Raw genomic sequence first — 22,137 nt, forward strand, 5'->3', positions numbered from 1 at the left:
CCCCTATTTTTTAAAACTATTGTTTAGCAAAGCAGACAGATAAGAAATTTTTCATTACTGCATCCTTGAACTTGTAAAAGTTAATCAAAGTAGCGCGAAGATTTAAAGTGCAAAATTATATTGGAACAGAGTATATCTTTTTATTATAGATTTAATCAGCAATACAGGCGCATTTACGTATACATTTTTGTACAAAAGATGTATTTGGTATTATTATTGAGAATTATTGAGACAGTTCTCTTTCTCTTCTTCACACTTTCGAACAATACCTGAAAACAAATTTTTTTTATTTTATAATTCATGAAAAGACATTCAGATATTTTCTTATTCTCGAAATATGTTAAAATCTTACTCTTGCAAATTTCATTTAAAGCATTAACGGTTGGCGAATCTGGCATTTCCGTCAGAAAATTTTTACCCTCGTCGCAACATCTGGCTAGCAATGGGTCTAGAGGTATCGAGCCTAAGAATTCCACATTTAATTCGTTTGACATCGCCCGTGCACCGCCTGACGAAGCTGGGAATATTTCTGCGGTATTCTGTGTGCAAATACGTTTTATTAGTCATATTCGTCCATTCTTCTCTTTCATCTCACTCAATCACCGTTCTCACCTTGCATTTAGGACATACGAAGATACTCATGTTCTCAACCACACCCAAAATTGGAATGTTCACTTTTCGGCAGAAGTCTATCTCCTTCCTGACATCTAAGAGGGCAACTTGCGGCGGTGTCGTGACAATTATGACACCCGTAATACCGGCTCCTTTGAGATATGATGTAGCTGACAAGTGTTCGTCTGATGTGCCAGGCGGTGTATCCAAAATGAGATAATCCAACCTACCCCAGTCAACTTCCGACAAGAACTGCCTGATCATACCTGAATATATATAGATATGTGTAAATTCGTACATAATAACAGAAAAATAACAGACCAATAAAATAAGAGCTATATAAAAGATGAGATCTTAAAAGCATACCATTCTTCTTTGGTCCTCTCCATATAACTGCGTCACTTGGACTGCTGAGCAAAAATCCAATCGACATCAGTGACAAGTTATCCTCGATATACTAGAACAAAATAATAATATGCAATGTTATGTAATAACTTATTTTTTTATCTCAGCATAGTAATTCTACTCATAATTTACTTACTACAGGGGACCATCCTGATCCACTTTGGTGAACTTGCTCCCCTAGTACTCCCAGTACTCGTGGCTGAGACGGTCCGCAAATGTCGATGTCCAATACTCCCACCTAATAAGATACAAGATTTGAAATAGAATGTAAATTGTCAAATTTTAATATATATATTACAGAGAGTTTAATTAAGTTATACTTTGCACTTGTATATCTTTATTTATATTGAACTGAAATACTGAAAGAGAATGAGAACACTAAAAGTCTGGTAATCAATAAAGGACTGGCACCGGTTGATACGACATACATAGGCCATTAGTTGACTATAGATATTCTCCTTCTAAGGTTATTTCCTGCAAACTAGTGGCTGAGCATTCATCATGTACATTGAAAATCATATGGATGTACTTGGAATGGGCAGAAGAGTGAGTCATTACATTAACTTGCTTTTACATTAACTTTATCGCACATGTGTGAGAATATTTATGACAGTAAAATATACAGCATTTATATTTTTGTTAGCATGGCATAACGCATAGTGTGTAACGTATAAGAAAAATTAGATGCAAAAAGGTAAAGAAATTGAGTATTTTCAAACAAAATTTGTATCACGCACGCATTATTTCCTTTTCATTTACGATTAGTTACATGCTTACATTTCTGTCAGGATTATTTGCTGCAAGACACCTGGATAGCAACGACGTCACAGTACTCTTGCCTACTCCACCCTTTCCTGAAAGCACTAGCAGCTTATTCCGCACCGAAGATAGCCTTTCTTTCACAAGTGCGATGCCAGGATCTGGCTGCTTGGTGGTTCCGGACGAGCACAGCGACTGATTCGGACATCCCGCACAAGCTGATGCTTTGCCAGCGTTCTCACTCTGGGTCCCAGGACAGTCTAAACATTTTAAAAGCCTCTTAGCATTTGTAGCACTTGGTAAATAACTATATGTAATAGATATGATTTGGCAGAAAAAGAGAAATGATGATTCACACATGATAACAGCGATAATATGATAAAAATGACAGCTTATTATATTATTTTAGTCAGACACTGTCCAGTTGATATTTTTTAAATGTAAAACGTAAAGATTATATACTTCCTAAATAATATGAAGAAAAGTGTCAAAATTAAAATAAACAAGTGTTGAGTTAACCTAACCTTCAATTTGACATCCGTCACATTATAAACGTGATCTAATGTAAATAATATATTAATGATTACGTGATCTTAATGAATATCGAGTTTACATCTCTTGAATTAATTCGATTTACTTGCAACATCGATCAAAATCAGATTTCGTATATACTCACGTTCGGGAGCTTCGCTAGGTACATCTGCCATGTTGAATCATTTAACTCTTTTCTGATATACAAATACATATTGATAAAAATATAAAAAAATTGTTTTTTTTTCGGAATTTTGTACTATTAGATTTTTGCTGTTATATCATACTATTGTATTTTTTCTTTCAAAGAAAATTTTTTTACCACCACAATTAGAGAGACAGTTCAATTTCTTTTATAAATCTTTTACTCCCTGATCTTACCTATATTTGAAAAATATGACTCTTTTTAATGATCCTCCTCATCACACAAATAATGTCTGATGCATTGCATAATAAATGCCTTTTTCATTACGTTATAATAATTATATTTTATAATCTGCATTTGGAATAAATAATTACGTGTAGTTAAAAAAAAATGTATCTTACATTTTTTCAAGATTCAATCAAATAATATTACTTTTGTTATAAAAATAATTTTATAGTAGGAACATGACACTAAATAAATTTATGATGTGAGATTTATTATTTAAACTCTTAGCAGATAAAACAATTAAAATTACTTTTATTTTTTACATCTATATATTTTACTTTTTAGCAATTGCAACCATGGAGTATAGCCGGAGGTTCAATATCTTACATGGAACCGATATTTCCGATTCGTATAAGTGACTATACTCGTACACACCATTTACTGCCATGGAGACCGAATGTCGGATTCAAGAATACAGAAGTTATCCCGTTGTAAGTAGGTTCAATATTTTCTCTTGGGATTAACTATAATTCACTTGCTTTATCATCACTGCTGTGGCAACAGCTGTAGAGATGTCGTTCTTTGAGCCCTTTATATAAAATGATATTGATTTAACAAACTGATGTTATTCTGTACATTCGTATCTCCGCCGGTTCTCGGTAGATTCTTATCCTCCCCTTGAGTAAATACCTAGCAGACAGATTTGGACATGGATAAGCATTTAATTAATTTATTATTCTTTTGCAGAGCTACAAAGTCGATATCGAGTTACGCGCTGGACGCGAGTAACAAGATGAGTACACGGCCGTTGAAATTTCCAAATCTGATCACGGGATATCAACGTAATCCCGTTCACGCATCGCAAGCCGCCCTTTACACGAGATACACGCCGCACGAATGGTTTCAGAAACAAGTGAAATATTACAACGAGGCAGATTCGCAGAGGCATTATTCCGAGAGGATGCGAAACGATGCTCTGAGAGTTATCAGGTGCAACAGCTTCCTGGGAACAATTTTTAAATTATGTCACGTATATGGATATTATAGTCAAAATATTTTTCAGAGATGCCGAGGAGAAGATACAGCATGGTCAGTACGATACCAGCCGAAGACTCGGCGAAAGGATAAACGACATTACTTTTTGGCGTAACGAGGTGGCAGCGGAGCTGGAGAGAATGCTTCATGAAATCGAGAGACTCCACGATTGCCGTAGTGTCCTAGAAAAAGCAGCACGAGATATCGAAGGACCTTTGCGTATTGCAGAGGAGTGTCTGTATCACAGGGAGGCTAGAAAAGGTCTGCAGGATATCGCAAAACTATTTCTAACTTGTATTTCATATTTCCGATAGTGTAAAGTTATACAATAAATAATCTTACATTTTTCTTTAGGTACAGAATTAGTACATGACGAGTCGGAAAAGTGTTTACTGCGAGAAGTACAAAACTTGCGGACAAACCAGAAAAAATTAGAAGCCTGCTTGGACAAATGCAAGGATCAGGTAAGATGTACCTTAATTTGATATGATAGTGAAATTCCTACAGCTACTCGACGTAATTAAATAATTAATATTATTCTGTTTATAGTTACGAAATTGCAGGGCTTCGCAGAATCAACTAGAGTTGGATTTAAAGAATAAGGAGAGCGCCCTGGGCATAGACGCTGTTTGTCACCAACTGAACAATCACACTCAAGGATTACAATATTATTCTGGAATTGAGAAATACGATCCATGGTAATTTAATCACAGTATTTGTATAATTTTTAATATAATTATTATATTTATCTTTAATAATAATTATATTTAACCGTTATCTTGTTCTTAGTGTTTCAGAACAAGAAACCTGGGCGGATGCGGTGAATAGGATAGTGCAAAGATCTCAAACGGAACGGAACAAGTCCTGTCAATTACGCACCACTGCCGAAAGTCTTGTCAACAAAGTTGCTCAGGAAATGTGGAACACTTGGAGTAACACCAATAACGCTTTAACCCATAGATCGTCAGAGTTACTTGAGGCTAAGAACAAGCTCCAACAGCATTTGCAAAAGGTATAAAACGTTATACGCGCAGCCTTTTCGGAGTAAATGCGAGTTGTGAAATATTACAGGTGCAACAGGAAATATTCGGCGTTGAGAAAAATTTGGAGTTAATGCGTAAAGCTATCGCGGACAAGAGTTACGCGACTAAAGTCGCACATACGAGGATGGAGGCGAGGATGCATCGTCCCGATATGGAATTATGTCGCGATTACGCTTATGCGAGGTATATATAGCTTTATAATGTGCCAGTAGCCGCCATAGATGAGACGTTATTTGAAAACACTATATTTATATTTCAGCCTTCAGAAAGAGATCGACGAAATAAATCATCAACTCGAGCGAATGCACAAGGCGCTGAAAGAACTCGAGAATCAACATCAAAAATTGCTGCGAACTCGAACTATGCTCGAACACGATCTCGCCCTTAAAATCGACGCGATATACATTGACAAAGAAAAGGTTTGCGGTCTTAGACGCGCGTATCCTGTTAATGCATTGTTTAGATTTTAAAAGTATATTCTCTGTTGATCCTCTATACACTGCCGTTTATGGGAATGTTCAGTCCCGTCATTTGGAATGCACTCCTAAAGGAATTTAGGCTACGTGATATTTCCACAATTCGAAGCGAGTTTGAAAAATATATATATATTATATATTTATTCATTTGTACAATTGTAACTACTAGGGATAATTACGTTTTACTTTGTTAAATGGCCTCTGGCGTAACTCGGTACAGGCAGATTAAATCCCGGTTTGGCCTCGAAAAATGTATAAGAGAGAACTATCTCGTCAACAAACTCCATCTTCGGATCCTCCACGAATTCCGGATCAATGTAGAAGAACACCGGCATGTCAACCTTGATACATAAGAAATATAAGTTATACTGCACTGCCTAATTCAATTGTATAGATTATACAGATTTGTATAGATTATACAAATGTTCAGTATTTGTATCTTTGCTTTCTATTTCAGAATAGAAACTGGTACAAAGAAAATATAACTACAACTGTCGTTGAATACATAAAAAGCTCGACTTTCACTTTCGAATTATTATTCTATATATTATCAACTTACTTGTTCGTGCGGGTTAAGCATCTGTTCCTCGAAACAGAAGCATTGTATTTTATTGAAGTACTGTCCTACTTCGAAAGGTAAAACGTTATACGTGGATATTCCTACAATCTGGTTGTTCGTCGGATTTGTGGCTGTGTAAAACGCCAAAGCCGTCTCTCCAGGAATAACCGTAATCTCCCTCTGCTGCGGCTTGAAGTTCCACTGCATCGACGACGCCACATCGGCATTGAACTTAATCTTGATCTTTCTGCTTTTGACAGGTGACATCGCGGTCACTTTACTAGCGTCATGACCGGTCGATACTGTTCCGCCGTAACTATATGACTGTAGAACAAAAGGAAAAACTCGATGAAGAACAGATCCACGTGTATTGATACTGACATTGTGTCATATATAAACGACATTGAATTTATTGATGTCAGATGAGACCGAACTCAAGTTAAGGCATAAAATAGAGAGAAGAATCGCACCTGGCAGAACATTCTGTACAAAGGCACCGCGGAGTAACTTAAACCAACTACCAGAACTCCGACTCCGGCCCAGTAAAAGGCAGTGGAGCGCAATTTCTTTTTTAACACGCCGTCAGAATGGTCTTTCATTAAATTTCGCGACACGCAGGTGTATATCTGCCTCGCGCAGGCTCGCGTCGACAGTCGGCAAACGTTGAGGTACATCTCTCGCGAATTTCTCCACCGCTGTCCCGTCAAATCCAAGGGAGCCGACGACTAACCTAAACGCGGCTGAACTTTGATGTATCGCGCCGTTTGAAATTAAACTCTCCCCGGGACCATGACGACGTCAAAGAATGGGGAAACGAGAACAGTTTTCCCGGCGATACATGCGTGTCCGATTGACACTTCCAGGCTCTGATAAAATCTTGGGTATGACAGCATGCACCGCCGCGCGCCATGCGAGACTCCATATTGCCCGATCTGAAAGTGAACATGTGCCCGCTGCCCGCGTTTTGAGTGGCCGTCAACTGGCGCCTCCATGCGCGCAAAACGTCTACCGTTGAACTACGTAGCCATGTATGTAGTACGCGAATGTGTATCCAACGAGTAACACGCTTATGTCGCCAAGGCGTCCAAGCTGTCTTCGATTCTGTCTCACACAGCGTCCCGAAATGCCTTCCTTTGAGAAATCAACGATTACAGTACGTTAAGCTCGTTATGGAACACTAGTCTCGAAATATTCAGCGCTCTGTGAAATAAATTTATATAGGCGCGTTTCACACCTAAAAGTCGTCGATTTACGTCCGACGCCTTTTCCTCTTTTTTTCATCTTTATGAATGTACTTTACACGATCGCGCATATAATTAACTGAAAGAAAGTATCTTTGCACGCTTTCGAGTTACGCTTAGTGGAAAATTCGTCACTGGATACGGTTTTTTCGTGTTGTCGAGTCGCGGAGCGTGCGACAGTTTCGAGCTTCGTGCGATCGTAGTGTTACTCGCGCGACGGATTTTTTCATAAATGGATTATGCTGGCAAATTGAGCGATATCCCGTGTATGCCTACGATGGAAATTAGCAATAATCGCTATTGTTTCTCACACCGGCCATTATCACTATTTATAGTTGTATTATCGATTAGAAGCACAAAATCGCTACAATTATAAGAATCATTCGTTATTATATCCAGGACTTTGATTGCATATTGAGAGTAAAGCATGAAAATATGCGTATTAGGCAACTATCGTCGAATTATATGTACTTTCTTCTCTTTTTTTCGATGCGATGTAGAGTCAAATATATTTATTGTATCCCATATTTAAAGCTGAATATGCAAAAAAAAATATATATATAACCCGCTTTCTTTTACTTTTATGTTTACTGTTGCTTAACTATTGTTTGTTATAACGTAAAAAAGATAGGAAAACCCGATAGTAATGCTACCGTACAAATTTAGAAAAAATGGAATAAAATTTATATTTACATATAAATATTTAAAAATGCGCAGATACCAAACCTGGATGAGCCCGAAGAGATCCGACTGGAACCGTCGTGTGGGATGGCTCGAGGTAGTGAACTGACAATGAGACTATGCAGTTAAGTGTTCATAAAAAGTAAATTTATTTCGTACATATGCTTTTTGTGAAATTCGATTTGTAATTTCTTTCCAACAACCATGTTGGTGATGCAATATAGATTACATTTGTGATAACAATCAATTTCCTATCAGGAAATCGAGTTCAGGATCGTAACCCTTAACTAGTACAACTATTTCTCGAAAAATAAATTTAAAAGCAATTAAATTTTATATTACTAAATCGAGTAACGTGCGTGTTGTAAACTTTAATGAATTTTACCAAAATTTCATTCCATATTTATTTATAAAAAATAGATTGTTTTTAATCGCGCATTTAATACGTAAAGCAAATGAAAGATTAAGAGACACAATTTAGAACGCAGGAAACTGCACAAATCGAGCAAATTGCAAAAAATCAAGAATATATAGTTAAGGGGTAACGATTATTATATTATAAATTATATATTCTGCAAATAGGAAGAATTAATAATCGCGCGACAGATAGTTTCAGTCCGTAAAATATAATTTACGGGATGTACCATAAAAACTTAACGATAAATGCTTTTCGTGGGCTTAATATTATTTTACAGAACTTTCATATATCGTATTACGTACAACGCAAACACCGTTCTCGATGAAAAAAAGCATTTAAAAATGCCCGCTTAAAAATGTTTCTATGATTTTAACCAAAGTTTTCTTAACTGTTTTCTTTTCCTGGATTTTTGGTAAACCGTACATCGAGAGACGTTGGCGATTATACAATCACACAAAGCATATAACTGTTTAATCATTCGAGAATATCTAATTAAAAGCTAGGTTCTTTAGGATTATTATAAATGTGTTACACATTATAAGTATATCGCGTATCTCACTTATTTTATTGAAAAACTATAATACTCGAAATCTCAAACGTAAGGACTAGAGCGTATATTTGGCACGATCAAGAGGTATTTGCAATCGTTTTCTAATGATGTACTTTCTGCATCGATTATTCTGGCCCGTTAGAGTACAAAATTCATGGAAAAGCGCAACGATACGATTTATTTATTCATTTTATTCTTCGTTAACGGAGTAAAATAAACAAATAAATGTTCAAACTGCTTTTTGTATAAAAAATTAATAAGATGCAATATTATAAGAAATTGTATAATAAAAAATTTCTGAATTAAATGCAAAGTTAGTACACTGAGAAAAAATTTTCTGCATTTTAGTAAATAGTTGCATACAACTGTGACTCCATTTACTAAAATGAAGAAAATTTTCCTTTTTATTATAGTATGTGTATTTTTGTGAGAAAAAATATACTAATAAAAAGGTAAATTTTCTTTATTTTAATAAATAGAGTCACAGTTGTATGCAAACTAATATTTACTAAAATGCAGAAAAATTTTTTCTCAGTGTAGAATAAAGAAGAGAAGCAGCTTTAAAACAAATCGTCTTACAATCTCGTTTCCATGAATTTTGTTTCTCTATAATAATGTCGTAACGGGCCAACCTCTCCACATTTAATTATTACATGGAGTTTTCCTCCCAAAAGTTGAGACGGATTTAATTACGGCCATCTGTTTTTATATACATTCGGTATGGTAAATATCTAAATTTACGGATGCACCATTGCAACTCGTTGTTGTGTCGGACACTTTTTGTATCTAACTGTGGCTGTTACACGACGAGCATTTGCATCCAAGCACTTGGACACACCGCATCATATAAAACCCGCTATAAATTACTACTTCCTTTGGCACGAGTTCGATAATTATACGCGTCGCGAACATCGAAAATACAGTAATTTCCAAAGCTATTCTTCATTTACATCTGTGTTAAATGTTCCGCAATACCCTTAGCGTTTTCAAAAGGTCATGGTTCTGGCACTATAGACTAAATAGTTAATCCTAATAGCGATACTTAAGTATACGTGCTGTGAAATATTCCTAATGGCGTTTTTCTTTCTTTGCACTATTGGTGTTTGCTATTTATTTCTCAAATCGTGCAATTACATATTTCTAGGTCAACGTTTTTGGTGAGTCTCACAATGGAGTTTAGGTACTTTGAATTCGAGAGATTAGATTCCTCCGTCGTCGATAGCTTACAATGTCGCTTACGCTTTGCAGAATAATATTCAAGTTAACGCAAAGTACCAAGTTCTTTCGCAATCCTGCTACTACCGCAAAATGCTTTAGCTCGAAATTTTTATGTATAACGAACATATATGCCTAACAAAATTACATTACGTTTAAAGAGTCATAAGCAATATATTTCTAAAATTGCACCATTCCATTAGACAACCTTACAGCGCGGAAGTACGGTAAATAATATAGCTTTCAGTACTTTTTGGTACTCAAAGGATCACAGATTGCGTCGCTGTCGACCGACCGGCGAATAAATAATTCGATAAACGCACGTACGATCGAATAGACAAATAAAGTGACCGGATAAAAGGGGTTGGAGGCGCGAGCGATTTTTCGTTGGAAGGGTGACGTTCTCAGTTGCGCGATTCGTAGCCGCAATTGGCGTAGAGGTGGATCCTCTGATGGTCCCGCAGGTGGTGACGGTGCTTGAATCGCTTCTTGCAATTCCCGCACTGAAATCTTGGCCCGACCCCGCACTCGAGGCGCAAATGCCTCGTCAGGTTGCACTTGTGCGAGTAAGTGCGGCCGCATTTCGGGCAAAGAAACGGCGGCCCGTCCTCCGCGTCCTTCAATCGCTTCCAAACTGAAACATTCGTCGGAAAGGATACAATAAGACATACACGCAGTCACTCTCTTTCTCTCTCGCGTGCTTTCGCGAGCGAACGTATATGAAAATTAGAAGCGTTAGGCGGCTAAATAACGAAAACATCGAGTATACGTATAGCAAGTCATGCCGCAAGTCAGGGCGTTCATCACACAGACTTCTCTTTTTGAGTAAGATCTCACTCCTCGTTCTTGTATACGCACGCTTAGTCCTGCATCGCGGCGTCTCTCGCAACTTCTAATCTCTAAACTACATGCATTTGCGAAGCGGGTGGTTCTCCATAAATTGTGATCTTTTGATAATTTTGTGTGTGATAAACTGTATTGTGCTACGCATCGCATTTTCACAACAAAAACTTATCTCTGCAACAGATATAATTTCCTATATGATCTATATCGGGGATAGACAAACGATTATCGGAATTTATTTGTTATATCCTGCAATAGTTTTATTATTGTTTTATTTATTTTTATCTTGTACATTTTGTAAAAAAGAAACTTAATGCCTGTTCGTTACGTTTTTAAAATATGAAAATATACGGTTCTTTATGTAATATATATTTTAAATATTTTTTTCAGTATCAACCGTGAGTTTTGTCCATCTCCGATTTAAAATATTACTGCTACATGCATTTAACAATTATCTACGTCTTATTTTTATGTATAATACGCACAATAATAAATGTTAAAAAAATATAATAATGACATGATTGACAGTATTGATCGAACTATCGTAAATTACTCTAGAAAGGTCTCGCAAAAAATCACGCATTAGCAACTAATTCGTGAAAAAGTTCGAAGATTGACATTTGAACATTCGTATCGTTATCGAATAATAATAAAATGCAATAGGAAGTTAGTGTGTAGGGCCATATCTAAATATTAACAAAATTCTGTGGATTACAAAATATGCGTGTTTATTTTTACTGCAGTTACATAATAATTAATGTAAACATGTTTATATATACCCGCATTTGTACATAAATTTTAAGTCTTTATGCGGGTATATCTGACAAACAGAGCTTGTTACGTGCAAAGGCGCGTTGCATGTTACAGACTCTCCCCTACGTAAATTTATAGAATCTCTGTCGAATTATATGTATATGTATATATAATGTATATTATTATTTATATGATATATATATACATACATATGTATTGTTCAGACTATTCGTTTCGTTGGCACTGCTATTTATTTCCTTACTAATTCTAAAAATATAGGCGCCTATGCTTATCACTGTCTACTGTCGCACTCAACACGCAATGGAAATACACAGCATAAATTTTTGTTATTATATCTCGCATTTTCTATAAACTAATAATAATAATTTTTCACTCGTATACATTACATACGTTATAGTTGCACTAGCATTTTGCGCATTTGACAATCACAGTTTATTTCTGATTATAGAAAGAGGACTTTAACACTCTAAAGTAATTGTTTTCATTCTTGGCAAACAGACCAGAAATATATGTGAGCAGATATATAAGACGTCTCGAAGACAAGCATTGCGTTTCTTCTGAAAAATTAATTTAAATTAATTTAATTTAATTTAATTTGATTTTCACGCGAGATACGTATGCATTTTTCTCGTAGACGTCTTATATACAATGGATTAAGTTATTTACCAGTTTATTACCATCTGTATTTAACTATAATAGACTTAACGCTATGTTTAATGGCAGAAACGCAGTCTAAGTTTGAACATTATTCAGTCTGCCGTTGAGACAATAAAAATTGCTTGGATAGAAAATCATTATGGCAGTGGATCAGTCTATAAACGATAATGTAAAATTTGCTCCGCGATACCGCTAATAATAAATTTAACAAAAACAAAAAATATATAATTAATTTGACTCATTTAACATACAATTAATTGATTAAAATTAATGAATTAATACTTAATCAATTAATAACTAAAGATTTACATGAATCTCATTTAATATAAATAATTTGTAGAATATTTAACTATATACACATATATACTATACAATTTATATATATATATAATATATATATATATATATATATATATATATATATATATATATATATATATATATATATGTCTGCAGGATTTAAAAACTAATGGTAAAGTTTGAACACACGTACATAAAAATTACTGGCTTCAACGATACCAATAATCTTACTGATATTGAGTCTTACGTTTATGGAATCGTTCGTTAATTATAACGATTTGATTAGATATCATAATTGCGCTCGAAATATTGCAAACCTAATTAGAACAGCCAACAAAAAGGCATCTTGTTTACTAATCTTTGTAGTAACTTTGTTATTATTTTGTAAAACAGAGACTAAAGTCAGGGGTTTCGCCTTAATAAGAATTCCTTGTAACTATTTCTCGCAACTTTTGGCAGTTTAGACTGAGAATATCTAAAATAATACGTTAACGTTCCTTTAGATAGATCAGGCACAGGTCTTGATCTTACGTATTCTTATACATAAGTATATTCTATCTTACATACTCTTTGGGAGACTTCGTAATTATATATCAAAGCTGTTTAATTAATTGGTCGCTCGTTTGTGTGACATCACAAGTTAGACAACTTTGCTATATACGAGTCAAATACATCCTTAAAGTGTACTTGCACTTAAAATACTTAATATTGTATTTATATTATATAACTCTCTCCTCAATTAATGAAGAATAACTCAATTAAGATCTATGAATAAAGCTTAATCGTGCTGTTTTCTTTGTGTTGATACAAATCAATTGTATTTATTATATGAGTCATCGGTTAACTCTATAGTTGTATATATTTGCATTTTCTGAATGTTTATTGTCCATAATTAATCACAAAGTGATGTTTACGCGTAAGAGAAACGAACAGGATGCTTTTTCTTCTCAAAGTCCAAAGAAACTAGCAGAATTAAAAGTAACATTAAGCCCAAAAAGTTTATAATTCTTTTGAGACATAGTATCCACAAATAGCTTAGTGAACAAACTATTCAACAAAAAAAAAAGAATCAGTCTGTTAGAATCTTAGGCCGGTATTCATAGTCAGATCTTATATTTAATATCGTCTTAAGTCCGGTCAAAAGCAGTCTTAAGACTCCGTTCAGCCAATGAAATGACCGTATTAGCATCTTAAGATATTACTTAAGACGGTCTCGAAATAAAATCCGACTATGAATACCGCCCAGAGAGTCCTGAGTCTTGATTCAATTCGACAAACGTATTTCAAACCGCGCGTGATTTTTGTACCGTTTTGAAAGTTCACGAAAACTTTAACAGCGCGTTCTCCCCGCGTAACATTCAATGGCAGCGAGCGGTCTCAAGGCTTCTGATGAATTCTCATATGTAATAGCAGATTATGCTTGTGCTTCGACTTCTTGTGGCAGATGGGACATTCGAATTGCGGCTCCACGCCGCACTCGAATCTCATGTGTCTGTTCAGCGAGTGCGGCCTCGTGTAGGCGTTACCGCAACGCGGACAATAGTGGTCGCGATTACCCGCCGCGGTTACCTGGTTGCTATTGACTTCCGTCAGCGGTTGGTCGTTTTGCATCTTCTCGACGGCGACGTTACCGGGACAGACGCTCGTCAGATTAGCTGCCGTTCTCGTGGTCGTCTCCTTCGTCAATTGGTTCTCCGCCATCAGTTGTAGATACAGCGTCTGGTACCGATAGTACCATTCGATTGGCGAGTACTTCCGCTCTAGAAAACACACAAGAGAGTCAGTACAGCTTCGCTAGAGATCGTCGCGCCCTTTCGCCGTAGGGATTGGCGACCACGATTTAGCTTAGAAGGAATTATCACGGGATCACGACAAAGACACGGACATACACAGCATGAGTTGAGTTACACGTAGCCATTCACCATAAAAGCGACTAACAAGGCGCCCTCGATGTCTGGGATTTTTCACGGGATTGTAGGATCTCTTTTGCGCAAGAGGAGGGAGAAAAGTTGTTCTCTTTTTCTTGGAACGCGATTTCGATACATCTAATGTAGACGGAATTACATTTTCTTTTCACGTTAAAATTATTTTCCTTCGCCTGCTGGCATTATTCGCACTACACATGAAAATGTTAATGGAAATTACAAATTTTATTACGTCGGTCGAGTATATAACGGAACATGTAATTAAAATTTAATTAATCCGTTTCGTTCTGATTATAAAATGTTTGTAACAAGATCAATGTAAATAAAGTTTATCGATAAGATATCAGATACGAAATTACTGTGACTAATTACAACAAACAATAAATGAGAGAGTTAAATTACGATAATAGAAAACTTGGAAAATATATAATAAAGTTCCGATTATTGTCGCTAAAAGTATTATGGGAGAAGTAGAAGAATATTTCTTTCAAAAATTATATCTGGTATAATTTTTATATTCATAACTTTATTACTTGTTAATTAGACCATATTTTAATCTATAATAATTAATAATTAACATATATACTAATAGTATTTTTAACGTATATTAAATGATAAAGCACAAAATAATAACTTATTGTTTCGCAGTTTTCAGAAACTAAACCAAATCTTATAACTTTTAATAAATTTTAAATTTCAATAATGAATAAGATATAATATTGGAAAAATTTAAAGCAAGTTCAATATAGAAATAACTTGTAATGATTCCTAATTATTTCATTACATTTGACTTTTTGTGGAACACAATAAGACGAGAGATCATAATGTCCGTTCTCGTAACGAATCGTTAATAAATAAATAATTTCTAATATATTTCCTTATCATCATCTAACTTACAAACGGAAAATGTCCTCGAGAGCAAATGTCATTTTTCGAAAAATCTATCTTTGACGACATATTGCTGATAAATCGAGCTTTGATCACAAATATTTTGACCGTCCGTTACGAGACGCCACGACTCACAGAGCTTAAATCAGGTCACGTTCTTTTAATTCGCGAACTTTTTTCCTTCGAAAAAATCACACGTCCATATATAGAGAAAAATCACCCGCCCCGGTGATGCGCGGTGATATGGTTCCGTAATTCGTATCGATACTTGAACTTCCGATCGCACGCGTGACAGGAGAACTTCTTCTCCTTGTTGCCGCAGTCCACTCTCTGGTGCCTCTTTAGGCTGTCCAGCCATTTGTATTTCTTGCCGCAATTGGTGCAAACGTAGTGGGTCTGTAGCATCGGCGCGTAGGAGTCCCCGCCGTACACCGGGACAGCCGAATAATCGCCGCCGGGCCCTAAAGTGTCGTGCATCTTCGACGGCGAGTACGACTTGCTCGGGAACGGAAGGGACTCCTGGCTGTCCTGGCCGATGCTGCGCGCCTTCCGCTCCAGCATCCACAGGGCGTCGTATTCCTCCAGCTGCAGGTCCTCTCCTGCGGCAATAAAGCAGAGCGCCGGAGATTAGGTGACGTCCGAATCCTTTAAAACAAGGTCGAAGATACCAAGAGATCGCGTCGCGTCGCGGCCATTCGATTTGATATCGAGGCCAAGTGCGAGTGAACGGCATGCAACGTTATCAAGAAGCTCGAGGTAGATAATCGAGGTAGATAAGGGCATCTTTGTTACGCTGACGAAAACGCTTTAGTAATTTGTTCTGTAATGTAGAATTCGAAATTATGGAACGAGTTATTCCCATAATAATTATCTCATTAATTCTCTATGCGTGGATGAAGAATAATATTTTTACGACAGAAATTGTGTGTCAATGGTACTTTCAATTTATTCAATTTAATCGATAGCGTTTCAATTTGTAATCGAGTTTCTATATAATCGTTATTTCACGCTTGAGATCGAAGCACACAGGAAAAGCGGCATCACTGTTTTCGACATTTAAATAATCATTTATTTGTTACACAGATATTATTGTCGCGATTATTCCAAAGAAATTAAATTTGACAATCGTTCTTTTCATGTGTACATATCCATGATTTTTATCCTTATATTTATAATGTCTTTGTAAAAAAAACTTAATTATGCGTAGAAGTAAAATACATAAAATAAAGTATATCCGTATAACTTACATCCATATAACTTACATTATTTTGATCTTATATTGTCTGACAAGAGACTTATAATCGCTGCTTAAAAGGAAAAATTTGCTGGCGATATTTAATATGAGATATATATATAATTTATGTGAGGTAAAAGAAATTCTAATAATTCTTATTAATTTGCATTGGCAGTGATTGCCGAAAAGCTGGACGAAATCTATATAAATATTTAGACTTTTTTTTATCGCGCATGAGAATAATATAGAGATTTATTTACATGCATTATTTTTTTGGATCTTGTGCTTATCTCGTAAATGTCATTAGATATCTAATAAAATTTATATAGAATATGAAGCTAAATCTCTCATCGACTGTATACAATAAAACACATAGAGCTCGCTCTCTCTCTCTCTCTCTCTCTCTCTCTCTCTCTCTCTCTCTCTCTCTCTCTCTCGCTCTTTTTTTCTCTCCATCTCGAATTGTTTCACATTCTTAATGAAGCGAGTCAATATCGCGCAATTAATAATCCGCTACAATTCGATTACGAGGAAATCAGTCATTTAATATGCTACATCAGTGTAACTCTTTTGAAAGCGCATTTAAACTATAATAAATTAGCTGACACTTTTATCGACAGTTTTAGCAAGAATTAGTTCAGAATCCGTTCACAGAGTCATATCATTTTATCTCATCGTAACTGACACTCTAACTTTCTATTCTCTAAAACTGACCGATATCGCGATCAGATTTGTTCTTTATAAGCTCATCTTATCTACTTTTGAAGAATTGTTGCTCTCTTTGTCACCGCACACTTGTCGCTGATGCCGGCGCAGAGTATCTTGCCTTCTGTACGATTTGCCGCATTGGTTACAATAGTATTCCTGTTGCTGAAGCCTCTCCAGTGCCTCCTGCCGATCCTGGAACGACGCCAGATACTCGTCGCACTTCTGCTGATGACGTTTCAGGCTGTCAACCCTCGTGTACGCTCTGCCACAGCCGTCGCAACGAAATTGCTGGCAGGACTTGGCGTTTTTCTGGACCACGTTTGCCTCCACGCTATTCAGGATCGGCGAGTCACAGAGCAGATAGTTAAGCTGGCCATGAAAGGGCACCTCGCAGACTTCCGGTTCCTCGTCAGTGCTCTTCACGATACACTGCTCATTCTCGTCTGTAAAGACACCGTTAGCCCGTTAAAAAGCGAGAATACGTGGCAAGACGTGCAGGGCGACTGGCAAGCGAGCAGCGTGAAGCCAGCAGCATGCATAATTTAAATTACCTTCTGATCTCGAGTTTGATAATCATAAAGTGGAAAGTTGTAGAATCATAAAGGAGCTAAAGAGAAAACGGGGAGAGAAAGAGAGATAAAAGAGAAGGGAGAGGGGCGAGAAAACGCTCTCGGAAACTTCAATTATTAATCACAAAGATGTTTTTTTTTTGAAGATTTTGTTAGGATAATAAAAGGTTCGCGTTTAAAAGTTTAATAAGAAATTTACTTTTTCAAAATTTGCAGGTATTTATTAATTAGATAAGTAATGATGCATGAACATATTATATTAGTTTACAAGGATATACACACGTTACGAACTAATTTATTTTTATTGAGAATTACAAAATACATGTACATGTTTGTTAAATTTTGTACAATTACGTTTTGCAAAATCATCGCGGAAACGAATAAAGAAAAGAAAAGTATAGAAATAAGTTTAATAAAAAAGTGTATCTAAATTTTTTTACTTATTTTTCGTTCATTTTACTTGAGAACAAAACTTAATGCTAATTCTCTTAAAATATATATATATATATATTTCGGACATACAAATTATATTTACTACTTAATAATATTACTGAAACCTGCTTCTCCCTTTTTGTTATTTTATCATTTTCATTGAATTGGGAATAAGCCAATTAGACTTCACGTGAAAGCGGTCGATTTAGGCTTCGTTTTATACAATAAGAAGTTGAAAAGTTTTTAAGGTTGTGCAATTAAAAGAAATACGAAGTGAATTGTTGGAATCCCTTTCCGCCCCCGGAAACAATAAACATGATACGATTAAGTCAACTTCAAACTCGTGAATATAGAAAAAGATTATAAATACATCGAATCCATATAAGTAAAAATAAATTAAGACAGAGAGAGAGAGAGCGCGAATATGAAGATTCTTTTTTAATTGACCAAATCAAAATAATATAAAGTTAGCAAATAGAACAGGCCTGTCCAAAAGCTACTCCCCCTCTCGTTAAGAGAGAGAAAGCGAGAGAGACAATACAATATATATAACGGATAAATAATTTAAATAAATTACGCCCAATTTTCGCGCATACTACACAGAACGTGCACTAGATCAATGGCAGCGTTCAGCAGAGAAAACTGCTTTGCAACTGTTGTAAAATTTGTGAATTTGATTGATGTATTTTTTTTTTTAATTTTGGCCGAAACTAAGAGTATGCACCAATCAAAATTACGAATTTTACAACAGTTGCAAAGCTTTCTCTGCTGAACGCAGCCAATGTAACTACGATTTATTAGCGATTTATTAGCCCTGGCGATTGCAACAAGAGATAAGAAGCCTCCCCTTGGACAGGTCTAAAATAGAATATATTTTATATGAAACTACTTTACTCCATTTTGCTATAAATCAAATTCCTATACTAGTTTCCCTAATTCTAAGACGTGCAAAAGATATTTCAATGAAGCTCATGCTTTCGTCCTTCAGAGTTTTCTCCCACAAAGGATTAATTAGCGTAAACTAGTTCCAAGTAATATCCGATGTTATTTGAAGGTAGTCTCTCCCCTGAGAGAGTCTTTTCACGCAAAATAAGAAAAAAACTTAAAGAAATCCACGATAGATCGTTTATATTAGCATACGGTATGAACATTGTTTGTCTTCTTAACTAAATAATGCGCATGAGCATGACGCACTCTTTATGTAATTGCGCAGAGACAATGATTTCTTCAATCTTGTGCCGGACTTTCTGCCGGAGTTTGTACCGGAAATGGGCGGCGCATGAATCTCGTTTTACAGTATAGCTTTTTGTGTCTTTTGAGACTATCGATCCTCGAGAAGCTCTTGCCGCATTCCTCGCAGGTAAGCGGAGTAAGAATCTTCAACGGCTTTTTCTCATGCTCCGAAGACTGTTGGTTGTAATCGACAGCCACGAATTCGAAGCAGCTCTCATCGGGCTCTTCCTTTATGAACGGTTCAATTAACCAATCGGACAGCTGGCAATCGTTATCTATAAAAAAAAGAAAAGAGAAACGTCCGTTAAGTTTACGTCTCGACCATCTGAAAATTCGCGAAAACGAGAAAGAAATTATAAGGGGAGAGTCTTATGCATTAAGCGCATGCATTCGAAAAGAATGAGGATTCTAATTCAACGATAACAGCGTATTCGCACGCGCGCGAATACGCTGTCATCGTTGAATTGGAAAAGTACGACAACTCCAAAATTGCAGAGCCTCGTATGAATAATAAATGCGATGTCACACATTGTATAACATTTATGAGATAAAAGCAGGAACATAATAGGAACGCAGTATGATGTTCAATCATTATTTTTAAAAATAATATTTCTTTATTGATAGATTCGCGAAGAAACAAATTACATAATAAATAAATATACGTTTTGCTAATATCTTATATTTTTAAATTCAATTGCTGATATTGCATGATAATGTTTTGTCATTATATAAACACAATCTGATAATATAATAATATGAAACAGATTAAGAGAGAGAAGTAGCAAAATAAATCAATTATAATGAAATAGTCTCTTTATCAGAATGTATTTTCCGTGGATTGCTTTATTTCGAGATAGTGTCTACAAGATGCTTGTACATGTTGTTTCGTCAGTACGATAAGATAATCACAAAAATATAATAAATTCTAGAATAATCGCGACAAGAGAAAATAAGGAAAACTAATATTTCTATTTCTATTCGATAAAAAGTATTTGTCGTGGGAGAATTGATTACATTGATAATACTTCGAGTTCACATTAATCAACTCGTATTGACGTGCTCGTTTACTAATGTTGCATGACATCAATTATCTAATGTAATTATCTAGTAAAAGCTGAGTGTGCAACTTGGCGTGAAATATAATTATTAAAAAAACATGGTAGGAAAATGTAAGAAATCTAACATGTATTTTATTTAAAAACGAAGAAACATCTCCTACGAGGGAGAATTGATTACGTATGTTTTAATTTCAAATGCTTGGTATATTCGTATCGACGGTAGAACATTTTCATGCAGATTTCGCAATGCCACTTAGGCAGCTTGCCGCACTCCAGTCTTTGATGCCGGCGCAGATTATCCATCCATTTATATCCCTTGCCGCACTCGCCGCATATATGCTCTTGCGGAAACGATTGGCCACGATTTACGAACTGTCGGGATGTATTGAGATGGATACCGTCCAGTTTAAATTTGTTATCCTCGTTCATCAGGAATACGTCTGGAATATGGAAAAGATTTTGTTACTCTGGCGAAATCGATGATGTTAATACAATTATATAAATATTGATATTAAGTTAAATCAACAAGACGCTCAGTAAACGAATCGATTAAATTAAATCAATTAACACTCAACCGAATGCATCGCAATGAGTATTAATTTTTACATTATAGATTTAATTTTGTAATCATTTACTTCTTTCACAGAGGAAATCAGTTGTTAAGTCATATATGGACAACATGTACAATACATTTTGTCACACATACAATAATATTTTAAATAAACTTTTAATAATATTTTATAATACTCGACTATTTGGACCGGTTTCTAAATGCTAAGTTTGTCTCTCTTAATGCTTAATGTATACAGTATAAAAACATATTGATCGTACTAATAATCAATTGTTCATTGCAACATTCATAAAATCTCTCATGTAATCAAAATTGAAGTGTTTTAACTACATGTAGATCTCACACACACGCACATCTTATCTAATGATATCTATTAAATTTGCATATATACATAAAGCGTTAAGTGATCTCCAAATATCGAATCGGGCTTCTATATTATCTTCTCCCAATTAACACGTACTTTCGTCAAGCCAAGTTTTACACTCGGAAATCAATTTCGAGTGTAACATTGAGTGATGTAAACAAGTGTGTTCCTAAGTTTTTCTTCTGTTCCGCTCATGGAACTTCTTTATGCGCAATTCGGACTTCTTCATCTCCTTGTTCATCCGCACTGATTGATGAACGTAAACTGCTTAATAACTTGTACTCGTTACCGCATAAGCTGCACGCTTCTCTATAATGATTAGAATAAAACTTATGAAAATAAATAAATTAGATTAAATGCAAATCAGAATACGGCACAAAACAAATAAGCAATGATTGTGAACTTAAAAGGTGTGGAATTATTGTTATTTTGCTGATAGTCATCGTTTATTTTTGATTAAAATGTTCATCAAACCGTTGTATTCGCGAATCATAAAAAATTATAAATGATAAATTAAAACATTAATGAGTATGTGTTTTAACAATTTTATATTCTCCATGTGTATGATACGTACATACACGTTGATGCGACGGCTCTAAAATTGCAGAGCCTCGAATGAATAATAAACGTAATGTCATACAATGGATAACATTTATAATGAGAGAAAAGCAGGAAAATAATAGGAA

At 35.4% G+C, this 22,137-nt stretch overlaps 4 protein-coding genes across 8 annotated transcripts; 1 reads left to right on the forward strand and 3 right to left on the reverse strand.

Moving 5' to 3' along the window:
* Window positions 1-133: 133 nt before the first annotated feature.
* On the reverse strand, window positions 134-2,644 carry Nubp1 (NUBP iron-sulfur cluster assembly factor 1). Its single transcript, XM_071778087.1, has 7 exons — window positions 2,453-2,644; window positions 1,795-2,036; window positions 1,154-1,255; window positions 979-1,069; window positions 613-878; window positions 353-539; window positions 134-269 (listed from the first exon to the last, which is right to left on the reverse strand). Exons 1-7 carry the CDS (start codon window positions 2,481-2,483, stop codon window positions 214-216), a joined length of 975 nt encoding a protein of 324 aa, XP_071634188.1. The 5' UTR covers window positions 2,484-2,644; the 3' UTR covers window positions 134-213.
* LOC139812896 (tektin-3) lies at window positions 1,278-5,353 on the forward strand. 3 transcript variants are annotated; one of them, XM_071778066.1, is made up of 9 exons: window positions 1,278-1,563; window positions 3,023-3,168; window positions 3,425-3,667; window positions 3,741-3,973; window positions 4,067-4,176; window positions 4,262-4,410; window positions 4,502-4,724; window positions 4,784-4,938; window positions 5,015-5,353. In XM_071778066.1, the coding sequence occupies exons 1-9, from the start codon at window positions 1,519-1,521 to the stop codon at window positions 5,223-5,225; spliced, it is 1,515 nt and encodes a 504-aa protein (XP_071634167.1). In that variant the 5' UTR covers window positions 1,278-1,518; the 3' UTR covers window positions 5,226-5,353. The 3 variants fall into 3 exon arrangements, with proteins under 3 accessions (XP_071634167.1, XP_071634168.1, XP_071634169.1); XM_071778067.1 differs by lacking the exon at window positions 1,278-1,563 and adding an exon at window positions 1,935-2,075; XM_071778068.1 differs by lacking the exon at window positions 1,278-1,563 and adding an exon at window positions 2,044-2,216.
* On the reverse strand, window positions 3,238-6,700 carry Cox11 (Cytochrome c oxidase copper chaperone COX11). 3 transcript variants are annotated; one of them, XM_071778096.1, is made up of 4 exons: window positions 6,261-6,700; window positions 5,791-6,114; window positions 5,411-5,572; window positions 3,238-3,367 (listed from the first exon to the last, which is right to left on the reverse strand). In XM_071778096.1, the coding sequence occupies exons 1-3, from the start codon at window positions 6,462-6,464 to the stop codon at window positions 5,414-5,416; spliced, it is 687 nt and encodes a 228-aa protein (XP_071634197.1). In that variant the 5' UTR covers window positions 6,465-6,700; the 3' UTR covers window positions 3,238-3,367; window positions 5,411-5,413. The 3 variants fall into 3 exon arrangements, with proteins under 3 accessions (XP_071634197.1, XP_071634195.1, XP_071634194.1); XM_071778094.1 differs by lacking the exon at window positions 3,238-3,367 and adding an exon at window positions 4,245-4,385; XM_071778093.1 differs by lacking the exon at window positions 3,238-3,367 and having other exon boundaries at window positions 5,358-5,572.
* A 7,468-nt stretch (window positions 6,701-14,168) lies between these two features.
* Window positions 14,169-20,695, reverse strand: LOC139812909 (longitudinals lacking protein, isoforms F/I/K/T-like). Its single transcript, XM_071778098.1, has 2 exons — window positions 19,420-20,695; window positions 14,169-17,667 (listed from the first exon to the last, which is right to left on the reverse strand). Exon 2 carries the CDS (start codon window positions 15,841-15,843, stop codon window positions 15,499-15,501), a length of 345 nt encoding a protein of 114 aa, XP_071634199.1. The 5' UTR covers window positions 15,844-17,667; window positions 19,420-20,695; the 3' UTR covers window positions 14,169-15,498.
* Window positions 20,696-22,137: the final 1,442 nt, after the last annotated feature.

This window comes from Temnothorax longispinosus, chromosome 5, assembly GCF_030848805.1.
Source record: "Temnothorax longispinosus isolate EJ_2023e chromosome 5, Tlon_JGU_v1, whole genome shotgun sequence".
Taxonomy (NCBI): domain Eukaryota; kingdom Metazoa; phylum Arthropoda; class Insecta; order Hymenoptera; family Formicidae; genus Temnothorax; species Temnothorax longispinosus.